General features: G+C 45.9%; 1 protein-coding gene across 1 annotated transcript in view; it reads right to left on the reverse strand.

Moving 5' to 3' along the window:
* Positions 1 to 14,271, reverse strand: part of Nos (Nitric oxide synthase) — a 452,800-nt gene that overhangs the window by 15,227 nt on the left and 423,302 nt on the right. Inside the window, exons 20-25 of the mRNA XM_072287201.1 lie at positions 6,308 to 6,480; positions 4,252 to 4,462; positions 3,029 to 3,116; positions 2,387 to 2,517; positions 1,486 to 1,637; positions 498 to 689 (exon numbers count right to left, since the gene is read on the reverse strand). Of these exons, the coding sequence (XP_072143302.1) occupies positions 498 to 689; positions 1,486 to 1,637; positions 2,387 to 2,517; positions 3,029 to 3,116; positions 4,252 to 4,462; positions 6,308 to 6,480 (947 nt within the window). The remainder of the gene's footprint in view (positions 1 to 497; positions 690 to 1,485; positions 1,638 to 2,386; positions 2,518 to 3,028; positions 3,117 to 4,251; positions 4,463 to 6,307; positions 6,481 to 14,271) is intronic.

Below are 14,271 nucleotides of genomic sequence, written 5' to 3' on the forward strand. Positions count from 1 at the left end.
ATATATTTCGGATGAAACACTTTTCCAACTATACTACAGCTCTTTTATTTTTTATGCAATGATTTCAGGCCCAGGTTTTCAAGTTATTAAAAACCGAGGCCTGAAATCGTTGCATTGTATATTCGTAGCCATTCTAACGGCGTTAATTTTTGAACCTTGGCGAGGGTCATCATAGTTAAATGAATTTTGCAGCAGGGCCTGTGTAAATAGGCCGAATCGTGCAATCTACGGATGTGTAAGTTGCTTAGGGAATACTGGCAGGAATGCGATTTCACCATAAATAAGGGAGACACGCAGGCACACTCAACGATAATTGTTCTCATGATACATATGGTAGCGGGGTCTTGTTCTTACAATATGGCTTCGGGGCACAATGATAGTTGCGCCTTACAGCCGAGCTTAGCTCAAAGTACGAGGCTGACTCGAGGCTGCTCTTTGTCTTCATGCAAGCCTAAGCATCAGTAGCATGCAGTCACGTTTCAGCAAAATTCGCATACCCTGAGCTTGTCCATGAGCGTTTCAGCCTTCTCCTCCGAGATGTTTCCTTGGTCTCGCAGGATGGCACGCACCGCCTTGTTGACACCGTCGGCCATGATGACGTCGCCGCAGACGTACAGGTGGCCGTTGTCTTTCGTGAGCAGCTTGTACAGCTCCTCGGCCCTTTCGTGCAGCCGATCTTGGACGTAGCACTGCACCGCAATGACGCAGCATTAGCCGCGGATTCTTAAAATGAAATCGGTGTCGTATAGTTTGGCAGTAGATGATGCCAAGAGTGGCACCTTCGGACATATCATTGGCGCTCAGCGCGATGCACCACGCTATCTAATCAATCTATCTAATCCCTCTCTAACACAACCATAACCGTCGCGGTAGCTCAGTGTCTGTGTCGTGGCGCTGCTGAGAACGAGGTCGCGGGTTCGATCCCCACCGCGGGAGCCATGTTGCGACGGGGGCAGAAGGCGAAAACGCTCGTCCTCAGTGTATGGGGTGCATGTTCAAAACCCCCAAGGTGGTCACGGTTAATACATGGTGCGCCACTACAGTGTCGCTAATCATGTTGCGGTTTTGGCACTTAAAACTCAATATTTTCTTGTTGTTTTTACTCAGCCGTGCCATACTCATACTGGTTTCGAAGGAAGGTAACCGTGCCAAGATACGTTAAGCGCGTAACTTAGGCAGCTGGTATTAGAACTCATATTCTAATGAGGATATATTTTCTGTCCAGGAACCTTGGTGCCCAACGTCATACGCCAACGTTCGTTGAACAGTGTGTCGGGCTCTGCTGCTTCAGCGCTATAAATTGTCTTCGACATAAACGCGAGCATAACACTCCTTTGTTGCATTGTGATGAATAGGAGCTCCGCGTTGAGCGCCAATGTGACGTTAAAGACTCTGTGCTTAACTGACAAACGTCTGATGCTCACTGATACTGAATTTGCTGTAGCAGCATCGACCTAAACCAACCACAGCGTTCTTGATACATGCCTTTTCCTGGCCTGGAACCCTGGAGAAGGCGAGAAAGACGTTCCGCAGTGCGCCCGCGTCCTTCATTGTTTGCACTTCCTCAGCGTATAGCTGCGATTCCTTTGTGCGGCATCCGAAGTAGAGATCCATCTGGCCTTCGTAGAACGGTTGTCCTGAAAGAGAGTATGAAGAAAAGGCCAAGAAAAGGTGTGATCAACGCCGCACGCTTTTCTGGCACAAAAGATTAATCCCACGGAGGGGTCAGTCGTGCTCGTTATAAAATCTGTGACCGTTTCATGCTACAGCTTGCTTTTTTTCGTGCTTTAGTAGCATCCAGTGTTCCTGTCGCTTTACGAGCGGTCAATGCCAACATAGCGCTCTGGGTGCGTAGTACAGCGGCTACAACTGTTATATAAGTAACAATAGCCTGCAGCCAACGTTTCCGACGAACTGATTTGACTTTGTCAGACGAAGATAGCTCCCCTTGTGAAAACGTTGGTTCCAGGCTGAGGCTTTCCTTGTCCAACCGCAACTGATCCCTACAAATTTCAATCTTCCCATGAGTACTTCGTTTCGTTTGAGTGGTCAGAGTAGCGAGACCGCCTCTCTACTTCGTTCACAGACAGTGGGACTATAACTTAATTTTGGCCATTGCTTTTTCACTCTACGAAGTGAAAGCAACGCTTGAACAAAGGGTGAATCTCAATTCATTGTGGGCAGCGGCACTTAAGGCGAACACACGAAGAGAAGAGGGCCACAAAGCGCACGCCTAGCATGTGTCTTGCGGCTCTTGTCCTCCTGTCCTCGTCTTAAGCGGTGCTGCTCGCAGTGAATCGTTAGCAACTATACAGCTCAATTTGTCGTCCTATAATCTATCTCTATACACCATTTCGTATTCTTAGATGTGACATCGTGGACGTACCTTCTTGGTAGACACCCTGCATAGAACAATAGCGTCGTTGCCAAAAGCTCCTGTAGGGGGCGATGCCTGTCCCCGGTCCGACGAGCACCACGGGAACGTTCTTCTGTTCTGGCAGGTGGAAGTTCGGCGCGCTAACCGTCGGGAAGGATAAAAGAAAACTCTGTAAATTTGTGTGCTTCATTAAGAGGAATGAAGCCAGTGTTCAAGGGTGAAAAGCTCACTTTCCAGTCTATATGCGCCGTAGAGTAATCACGCACAAAAAAAGCTACATATGGTCGGGAAAAAAGAACTCAAAACGAAATACTCAAACTTGAATAACTATTGAGGCACTGTCGGGACGAGTAGTTTCGAATGACAGAATTAATATCACGCACATGACCGTACGATCTATGTCATTCCATTCAAAGTTTTCGATGACACCCCTCAATTTCTCATGATATTACTCTTCATTCTGATAACTACCATAGAAACAGTGCGAAAACAGACGTATGAACATTGCCATTTTACTACGATTATATAACTTAATTTGCATCAAGATTACATTACTTTGACATAGATTTGTACTTTATGTACAAGCCGTACGATAAAGCATCCTTTTCTTAGTGCTATAATTATTTACAGATCTTACAGAAAGAGGCTTACATTCTGACGAAGCAAGCAATCTCCTCTCCTGGTTCAATGGTGTCCAGAAACGAGGAGCACACACCGTAGTGTTTTTTGCCTGTGCCATCTGAAAAAAAAGAAAAGGTTACAAACGCTCAAAAAACAGCATCGACAACCGGCCATTGTTGCGATTATTATTTTTTTGTGTGATTAGGACACGTGTGTTGCGCACGTAAGAAAGTTCGCAAACCCAGCACAACTTTTGTCATAGCTGCTGTTTCGGGTGTGAAAGTGCAGGCATAAAATAATAATAATAAAAAAACAGCAGCTTTCCGTCTCCATGGTTGTTTGTATACTCATATGCCTGGTTTCCCATAGTTGTTCCTACAGCTCTCTGGCGTGGAGATCAAGATGGCAAATAAAGCAGCGCTCCACATGGCGTATGCCTTGCCCACCACTCCCGCATTAAGCGTCCCGAGCCAGTGAGAAGACCATCTTAATCTGAGGTCGTTTCAAGTGTGTAAGCCCTGAAACACTAGTAATTGTTTTTCTAAATACTACACGATTTCTCTTTATTTTAATATCGTTTCGTTTAATAATCAGTTCTAGCGGCAGTGCCGGCGATAGAAGTTACCACCGTTTCCAATGCAGACAAACAACCAAACACAAGAATAAATAAATAAATAAATAAATAAATAAATAAATAAATAAATAAATAAATAAATAAATAAATAAATTTGCGCCTCGTTTAGTAATTGCGAGAATAGCGTCAATGGTGGTTACTAACCGCTTCTTACTTTCCTTCTTCTTTTTTTTTCATTTAGCGTTGCTATTACACCTGAAAGAACACAGCGGTATTGGCGACTCTAGCATCTTTATGACCTGTCCCGCGCATAGCTGCAGGAAAGAACCCACACCCACGCACGGGCGCGCACACGCGCACACACACACAGGCACGCGCACAGGTAAAAGTCCTCCAGCGTGGTAATCTGCCCCGAAGGATGGGGAAGATGAAAAAAAGAATATGACGAGGTGCGACGATGAGCATAGGCCGCACAACATGAGCATATGCAAATTTCTATTTCAATTCTTGTTGCTAAAAATAAAATAAAATAAGGAACGCTCGGATGACTCGCTTCGTTGACATGTCGTCCGGCCAAGGGCCAAGTTGGACATCTTCAGTCTATGACGCATTTCCAATTAGTGCTAATGAAGAGGCCAGCGTGTGCGCGAAAAAACGGAACGGGAGCTCCTTCGCTCACTTTCTGTCCGGTACGTGACCACGGCCACGGTGAGGTGTATCTGGCCCGGATAGGCCTCTGGCGCCGAGCTGATGGAGTAGAAGCGCGGTTGGATCAGAGGCAGCATGCACAGCAGTAGCTCGGGCGTCGGCTGCACCGAGTGAAACTCATCGAGCAGGTCCAGCAGGTGCGGGAACTTGTGTGCCTTCCAGTCCTCGTACTTCTCCAGATTCTGAAAAACGCGTTCGCAAATGCAGCAAGTGTGAGCGTAGCGCTCTTTCTACGGGGAAAGCGCATATTCGTTCCGCAATATCATAGATAGATAGATAGATAGATAGATAGATAGATAGATAGATAGATAGATAGATAGATAGATAGATAGATAGATAGATAGATAGATAGATAGATAGATAGATAGATAGATAGATAGATAGATAGATAGATAGATAGCATACCGATGGGGCGTGCGTGCCTCATAATCATATCGTTGTTTTAGCACGTAAAAGTCACAATTATTTTATGTTTAGGAGCGACGACACGTTACCAAACCTTTACAGGGTATATTCTCGCGTATATTGTATAAAGCCTGTGGTAACCCTGTGAGTAACACCTGTGTTAAACTCGTGACACCACCGCGTCTGTTCGGCAACATATATAGATGCTGCTGCGCAAGTTGGTGCAGCGGGCGCGTAACTTCCTTACGCGCAAGCGCATCGGCTAGATTAGAGCGCTCTAGATTAGGGAGAGGGACGCAAATTTGTAGTCCGCTAGTGCTTGGGGCCACTGGGAGAGGGAAGCGAGCGCCGGAGGAGGAGGAAGCCTGTAGGTGTAGAAGAGGAGCGCGTACCGGGGAAGGTAGGTAGGAGCGCGCGGCGGAAGAGGGGGAGAGGAGGAGGAAGACGGCGGAGTGTCGCGGAGGAGGAGGGCAGGCAGAGGCGCGCTGGGTTCACCTCCTCTGGCAGTTGCCATGGGCTCTGTGTGCGCTTGGGTGTACCGGATTCTTCTGGCGATCGAGAGTCCCAGTGTCGAGGGAGAACAGAGCAGCAATGCAAATGGCGGCGGGTCGAGCGCGAGTCGACCGACTCCGAAGTCGTCGGCAACCGCCGGGCACGAGCTGAATAAGACCGGCAAAAGGCGCGGGCTAGGCATGCCCAGCAGACTCCCGAAGAACGTGCTAGGCGGCTTACGACGATTCGGATGTGTCAGACAGGACGGCACAGCCTAAGAACTCGGCAACAGCAACCATGCGCTGGCGCGTAACCCACGTTCACGAAGTGAAACGTCGCTACAATTTTTTTTTAAAAGCCGACGGACTTTTACTCATGAGTTGGGGAACAAGGCCGTTACAGCTATTGCTGTTAAGAACAAGAAAAATAGAACAAGGTACCTACCGAGAATGGGAAATAAATCTTCAGGAATTGCGAGAAACATGCCTTTAACGATGGCGCGTGCATAGTAGAAATAGCTTTTGCTTGCAGAAGTGGCATGTCATGGTACCTTGTTATGAAGGAATCCACCGAATGTTACGAACGAATATCATGAACGAAGAGTTGCGTTGGCTTCCAAATTCAAGAATCTAATACACAAAGCTGCTAACTCACAGTAGTCGCATTTATTGGCAGGACGTTACGACAATTGTCTCGTCAAATGGTCTCGCACTAAAGAAAAGAACACACACACACACACACACACAATAGCACACTTCAGTAACTGATGGCACGTGTGAAGGTGAATGTGACTGCGGTATCACAATGCGGAACCACCGGAGGTCCGGCTTATTCTCCTCAACTTGCATCGCCCGCACCGAAACGGATGAGCTTACGCAAACCTCAAGCGACCTCACTCTCCGCCGCTCCTTGCGAATCACCCAGCGATGACGTCACGTGAGAGGTACCACAGTCCAAAAATAGGTGGCGCCACTCGGATTTCTCCTCTTCATCATTTTCTCGCTTACAAGAAAACTGTGTTTTCGCTACCTTTCAATCTGGCTGGATTTGTTATTTTTTGGTTTTACAGTCACTGAAGTGAGTGCGTAGTAAAGACGCAGCGTTTGCGGCAGAAGCACTGCTCCCCTCACCGTTGCGAGCGTCTGCAGCTGCTCCTGTTGGCCCTCGTCCGATGCCATGGCGGCCAGGTACTTGAGCAGCTCTTGCGATGCCGGCGTCGTGATGTCCAGGTAGCGGCGCAGAGCCACGCGCAGCGAGCACGGAGGCAGGCGGCCGTTGTCTTGCCACGTCTCTTTCTGCTCGCCTGCGCAGGACGCGAGTGGAATGCTCGTGGAATGCGCTTGTGGAAAGCTCGAGAAATACACAAAAAAGAAAAACGAATAAGAGTTTCCAAAAGCTCGAACTTCTCTTGAGAGCAAGCGAAAAGCTTATTAAGTGCTTTCGCAAGGCCGTTACATCCGTGTAACAGTTTTGTTTTATCTTTCCAGGGTTGTTGCTAGACCTATAGTCGATGATCCTTCACAGTCAATAAACGTTTTATGGTTGGATGCGAATAATTTACATAATTCGCCGAACACGGCAATCGAAGTCACATTTCAAGTGGCAACAGTTTAGTCGTACCGGCCCCTGCTCTAATGCAGCTGAGCTTACTTCTTTTGCATGAGAAGTACAGCAACCACGTGCACATCTATACCGATGGATCGACTACGTCGTGCAGTTCTTCTGGTGCCGTGGTTATACCAACGCGTGGAATGACACTGCGGTTTAAGACATCGCATGTCACGACCTCAACAGCGGCAGAACCAACAGCCCTGCGTCGAGCACTGGAATTCATTGATTCTGAAAGACCTACAAAATGGGCTGTGTTCTGTGATTCAAAACCGGCATTACAGTGCACGCACTCAGTTCTCCGACATGGATGCCATGACCAATTGACATACGAAGTCGCGAAACTTTACCATCACGTCCAACAAAAAGGTAACGAGGTCGTTTTTCAATGGGTACCTGACCATTGTGGAATCAGTGGCAATGATTCCGCCGATAACGCTGCTCGCACAGCACACCAAGAAGAGCACAGCGTTCCAATTCCGCTTTCGAGGACAGACGCCGCAAGGCAGCTTCGGCACCTGGCACGCAGTCTCACACTGACCGAGTGGAACTCGCCAAACTTACGACTTACACGACTTCATCGACTAAACCCTTCCCTGCAACTCCGACCTCCAATCGGACTTCCTCGACGTGAAGCTACGCTTCTCTGTCGCCTTTGGTTAGGAGTTGCCTTCACAAAGGCATACTCTACATTAATTACAATGACTGACAGTGCAGCATGCAAGGTCTGTGGCACCGAAAAAAACATCGACCACCTGCTGTGCCACTGTCCACGATACACCCCAGAGAGACAAGCACTTGCCAAAGCTTTCCAAAAACTGGACAATCGGCCGCTTTCTGTGCAGGTGCTGCTGGAACACCGCCCCCATCGCCCGTCGGCCCATAAAGCGGTGAAGGCGCTTTTGTGCTTCTTAAGGACGACGGGCTTGTGCGACCATCTGTGACTATTAATGCAATTTCTGTAGGACCACACACGTCAGCGAATTCACCGCAATTTCCTTCTTTCCTTCCCTCCTCTCTCTCTCTCCCTGTTATCTTTGTTTCCCCTTTCCCATTCCCCCGGTGTAAGGTGGCCAACCGGACGTTATTCTGGTTAACCTCCCTGCCTTCTACTTATCTCTTTCCCTTCCTTGAGAAAAAAAAAAAAAAAAATCTCCGAGCAAGAAAACCGCCCGCGAGAGAAAATTGTCACGAGACGAGATATTTTCTTTCTCCGCTTGGCTTTCATTGCTTCGACCTCTACTTGAATTGGCGTCACCTGAAACGTTTCGTCGATTGCCGCTTCATTAGAGTCGAATAAATCGGCGTGCGCCATAGTAAGAATAATACCCTAGTTAAGTGCCAGCGCTTGCCTTCGTCCTTGTCCACATGTTCTGCAGTGACTAATCTTTCTCTCCAGTAGTTACAAAAGACGGCGATTTACAACTTATCTGGCATATTGATTATCTGAAGTCGACCACAGCCTGCTTGCTTTCTGGAGAAAAGCCGAAAGTCAACGTATGATAGCGGATTACAATCTTTTTCTGGACATGAAACACTTGGCGACGCGAAAAAAATAATACATTGGAACAATGGAAAGCGTAAAAGCAAATATCTCCGCACTCTAAGGCATAACATTTATCTTTCAATAGTATGCAGAACTTACAATTTCCTGCAGTCTTGCTTAAACAGGAACTGTTTCCTTCTTGTGATGAGGTAAAGATAAAATTACAGAGTACAGTTGTACAGAAAGACACGACACGAGCGCCGACTGTCAGCCTTCGCTTAACATCGACAAGAGTCAGCGTGCTGTCGTCTCATTACCCTCCCGCAGTTATGTGCTGATAAAAGCAAGTATAAGGTACAAGAGCAATGACTTCTGATTGCGCTCGGTAGCACGTTGTTAAGTGGTTGTTATTCGGCCAAATTCTAAAAAAAATTCCCTGCACGCTCGAATTTCATAATCTGAAAGGTGGCTACTTGGCTTCCCGCTTGTAGCGTATTTATTTTTTCCATTGTTTGCAAGCTGACAAGTCACCGAACAAGCTTTCTTGCATTTTTTAACATTCTCTTTGTTAGCGCCACCGCAAGATCTTTATTTCTGTTGCTACTATCGTACGGCTACTCTTTGTCAGTGTTTTATATCAGCCTTCGTGATCTGTCATATTGTTCTTTCTTTCCTCTTTCCTTGCCTCCTTGTCTTTTATTTCTGTTTCCAAGCAATGGGCGCGAAATAAAGCTCGAACAAAGAACTCGAACTTTTTGGCCAGTACCTTCGCTATCACAGCACATCAATATCGTTACTGTTCCGCCAGGCTAACAGCTGTACTATACGTCTCGTTAAAAGTTACTCTCGGAACCACCTTGGTTGCTCAGTGGCTATGGTCTTGGGCTGCTGAGCACGAGGCCGCGGGATCGAATCCCGGCCACGGCGGCCGCATTTCGATGGGCGCGAAATGTGAAAACACCCGTGTACTTAAATTTTTAGGTGCACGGTAAAGAACCCTAGGCGGTCGAAATTTCCGGAGTCCCCCACTACGGCGTGCCTCATAATCAGAAAGTGGTTTTGGCACGTAAAACCCAATAATTTAATAATTTTAAGTTACTCTCGGGTAAAGATGCCCGTCTCTGCTTGTGTAGATGTACAGTGAGGAGGCTCATACTCGATGCTTCCTGTACATAAACACAACAAAAACAAATTAAGCGAGAACTCGATTATCGATTGGCGACGCTCTAGCCATCACGATGATGGCTCAAGTCTACCAATAAGAAAAGGACCGAAATCTGTAGACGTACTTTGTCATTGGAAGTTAGACTGATCGTTTGTTTCAGAGTGGAAGGCGATACCTTTACGCGTAAGTAAATATACAAGAATGAAGTGGAAGACAGAACATAAGAAAGTGACAAGTGGGCAACGCCCGAACGGAGCGGTGCCGGAAAGATACACTGCTGAGAAAGTGGCAAAAACGGGAGAGTGAAACGCGACTGTCGAGGCCCGATGATTTGAAATGCGCATTTGTTCTGTGCAGGTCTTTGTTGAACGGCAAACAGGGATACTGAAAGTTGTGCGCAGAAGTCACTCAAGCCCACTGCCAGGCGTCTGAAAAGTTTTCCTCCGTTGTCTGTGACTGACAGATAGCATTTTTCAAGACGTAACCTCGGTAGCCACAAAAAATAGAAAAGAACAATGAATTGCAAGTTTAGGCCACCGCTTGAGTTACTGCCCTAGTTTACGCTTAGGCTATCTTCTCGAGTGTCGGGAAAAGTCCTTGTCGGCTCCCTAAAACGAACGGAGGCGCTGCTTCCAACACAGAATCAAACTGCGACGAACAACTTCATCAAAGACATTTCTGCACGTGCTATGACGTAGGTTCATAATTCGTTACAAAGCGCAAAGCAAGTAAACATGGCCGTAAGCTGCAAATTATGATATTAAATATTTTCATGGAGATGGAACGGCTCTAATCCATTGAGTAGAATAAGGTTGGTTGGTGTTTGCGAAATTAATGTAATTAAATTGCGCGCGCATGACCTAACCTTCTGCTATGTGGCAATCCCTCCTCATTCCTAATCTTCCATTTGTCAATCGTTTGATAAGACTAGCAGCGTTTAAATGTTTTCACTGAAGTATAAGAAAAATAGAAAGGTCGACTAGTCAGTGCTACAGATCCGTGCACGGTAGGGCACAGCAGCGGAGGGGATTTAGAAGTGATGGATGTGCAGCGCATGTTCTGAACGTTTTGCTGTCTATAGGGACGCGGAGGCTTGCGTCTTGAACGTATAAATAATCGAGGAACAGAGGGCGCTAAAGTTTTCTTTTGTCGTTACCTATTGAAGGAAGAAAACCAGAGATCTTTTTTTGGCATTGTATATGTCTGTTTTAACAGACGAGCTTACGTATATCACTTTGACGTTTTATGAATGTGCAGAGCGTAGCAGAATTCAAGGTGTTTAGAATTTTGTAAATCCAAGTGTTATTATCCGTCACTTTGCAAGACATATTAACGTACTGGGTGAAATCTGTTAGTTTAAACACAACCAAATAGTTTCACTGATTCGGTGCGGTTGTTGGGCTCGCCTCCTAATTACGTCTTTTATTTCTTTACAACGAAGGCGCAAAAAAAAAAAAGAACAACGGACATACGAAGGGGACACGAGACAACCACGTAGGCGCCTACGTGGTTGTCTCGTGTCTCGTTCCTATGTCCGTTGTTTTATTTGGCACCTTCGTTGTAATCATGCGTAACCAGCTCGCCCACCAGCACGTGCTCAGTGATTTTATTTCTTTGCCTTACCTGTCAACTCCTCTTTTAGGCAGGCGGGCTCTGTACCACTTCAGGAGGTAGTTACCAGACTGTCTACAAATCTTTTCTTTGTGTTTACATGTGATAATATTAATAACAGATATTATTGTTTCAATATTTACTTTCTTCTAGAGATCTCAGCCCCCCCCCCCCTCTCCCCTAGCACAGCTTCTTTAATCTGACAAGTAAATGAACCATGCATACTGCTCTCTGCTTTATTTTTTTTCTTACTCTTTCTATATTTTTTTCTCTTACGCTTTCCTAACGAACTCCCAGCTTTTGGTCCGTTACAGGATTAGCAGGTATGGCTTCGCCTCATTACGGGTATTAACGCAGTGAAGCCAGCTTCGAGGTTAAGAAGGAACCTGCGTTGCGCTCGCCGCTTAGCGCTGCCACTGATTTGAGCTGAGCTGCTGCATAATGGCGTGAGCAGGTTAGCCTGCCGCGAAAATGAGCGCAAGCGCGCCTACTCCCGAAAATACGCACGCGCCAAAGCGCATACACCTGCTCGAGCAGGTAGGAGAAGCAAAAAAAAAAAAAAAAGATAAGGGGGAGGGGGGGACACTTCTTGCATCATGTGCCCCACGTGTTCTCTTGCGACGGCACTCTTCTTCTACCTTTTCGTATAGAAAGCCAGAAGGTAAGTCGTTAGGTACGGACGAGCCCTGTAGGCGCGAAGAACAGCTAATCATTAAAAAAAAAAGAATGACCAATGAGCGAGGACGGAATAAGGAAAGTGACTGATGTGGAAACACAGAATTGCCGTTGAAAGAGGACAAAGACAAGAAATGACAAGATGTAAGATTGAAGTAGGGAGATTAGAGATAAAGGAAAGATAGAAGAAGCAAGGAAGAGGTGGAAGTGGGAGAGCGAGCAATAATGAGAAAAGAAAAGATTGAAAAGAATATAGAAGGCAGGCCTAATCGGCCCACGTGAAAAGAAAGGACAGATTGTGAAAGACAAGCAATAAACAGTAGCGTAGCCAGGGAATTTTTTGCAGAGGGTCTTTTTAGCCCCGTAGCAACCTGTACTCTCTGTTTTAGGAACGCTTTCTCACAAGGATTAGCGTTATTTCAGGAGTTTCTTATACCCAAACATGCTCACCCTTCTTCCCCTTCCACAAACTATTCGCCCCCCCCCCCCCCCCCCCGCTCCCGCCGACGCTTCTGGTACTAGCCCACTGCACTCTGACTATCTTTCTAAAAGCGTGCCCTACAGCCTAAAAAGAACGGAACTAAGCACATAATTTCATGGAAACAAAAAAACAAGGGCACTGTGTCACGTCAGCTGAGCGTTACGACAAGCAAGTACCGTTCAAGTGCGTGTTCGCAAGGAAAGAAAGAGATAGAGAGATAGAGAGAGAGATAGAGAGAGAGAGAGAGAAAGAGAGAAAGAGAGAGAGAGAAAGAGAGAAAGAGAGATAGATAGATAGATAGATAGATAGAGAGAGAGAGAGAGAGAGAGAGAGAGAGAGTCAGGGCAATGCAAAACAAATAGTCTAAGGATTATCTTGCTAATTTAACTCGGTGATTTATTAGTAGTGCGGCCTTCTTCAGCGCTGATCTGGTTATTGTGATCTTCATTAATCAAAAGGGCAGGCCACTTGGTGCGAATGAGCTGTTCTCGCGAGGATTAGAGTCGTTAAGAGCAGGTGATTATTACATTAATCGTTTTATAAGAAGAGAAAGCACTGGTGAAAGCAGCATACAATCTGTATTAGATATCGTCAGCTAGGTTGCTTGACCTTGCTGACGTCAGATGTCTTAGAGCAACATCGCTCTAGATCTAAATATTTACGTAGTCCTCCACTACGGCATGCCTCATAATCAGGTCGTGGTTTTGGCCCGTAAAATCCCATAATTTAATAATGTACGATGTTGATCATGGCTTTCGCAACATGCAAAGTGCTCGATTGCCGCGAAAGCCTTGCCTTTCCCCCAAAACAAGGTGCACGCATCCCGGATTTTACACGCGCGCAACCTTGACTCGAATTGACGTTCGTGTTCCAGTTTTCAAAAGTATGTTTGACGTTTTGCTGTAGTCGTGACCCGTATTTCTTTGGCAACGGGTGTAGGTACAGTTTACGAACACGTTTCAGTGTTTATAGCGTATACCCCTCAAATAATGGGTGAGTTAGGACTAGTTCGTGATAACTCTCTTTATATATCCTCTTAACTGTAAGCAAGAGACGCAATACACGATAGAGACATATGATAATCTCACGGTGTTAACTTCCAATCGGCTGAATAGGAAAAAAAAAAGCAGAGCGACCTCAAATAGCCATACGATACCCCGACCTATACCTAATTAAAACTTAACGTGACGCGGCAAACTAACAGAGAGAAGAAATTAGACGCAATCAGCTGCAGACCTAAAAAAACTCAATCTCGCGCACGTCGTGTTAACACGCCTCACACATCGCCCACCGCAGTTAGTAGATTTTATTTTTACGAAAGAAACAATTAACGCAAGCGGCGCTCACAGAAGCGCACTTTCACAATATCTATCCGCTCTTTTTTTTTTTTTTTCAATGTTTGCTGTCATTTAACTCGAATGACTCTCTGAAAGCTGGACTCAGCCCGAAGTATAGTTGTTTAATTCGCTTTCAGAAATGACCATGCTATGATATTTATCGCCGTGGGGTACCGGTTCACCGTCACAGGAGAACCAAATTATGCACATAAAGGTTTAACGAGAACAGCAAATAAGAGAGATGGTATCGACGCATCTATAATGTCCGGGCTGCAGCGTGCCCGGAAATGATTAGGTTGAGGCTCGATTCAGCAAGTTCGTCACGTGCGCAAAACAGTGCGCGAATTTAGCCGATATCTTTTTTTGTTTCGTTGGTAATGAAAGTTAAACAATGCGGAACCACTTTAAATGCGAGTAATTTCCCCTAGGAGCACGCCTCTGTTACGACCTTATATATGAATAAAATGCACGTGACAGAAAATATAAAATGACATGGACGTGAAAAAAAAGGAAAATGAAATCCGTTGATTGCACCTTGCGATGAAAGGAATAAGGTCAAACAGCAAAACAAACTTTTAGAAGGAAATGATGTGGTAAGTGAAAATGTAATTGGTGAAGGCTCGAAAAGTAAGAAAAACTGAAAATAAAGCTTCATAGAGTGTATGGTTCATTCTTAAAGGAAATGTGTAATTACACGCAAACTTCAGATCTTCTTCAGCGTCATATAAAAA

Source organism: Dermacentor andersoni, chromosome 3 (assembly GCF_023375885.2).
Source record: "Dermacentor andersoni chromosome 3, qqDerAnde1_hic_scaffold, whole genome shotgun sequence".
Classification (NCBI taxonomy): domain Eukaryota; kingdom Metazoa; phylum Arthropoda; class Arachnida; order Ixodida; family Ixodidae; genus Dermacentor; species Dermacentor andersoni.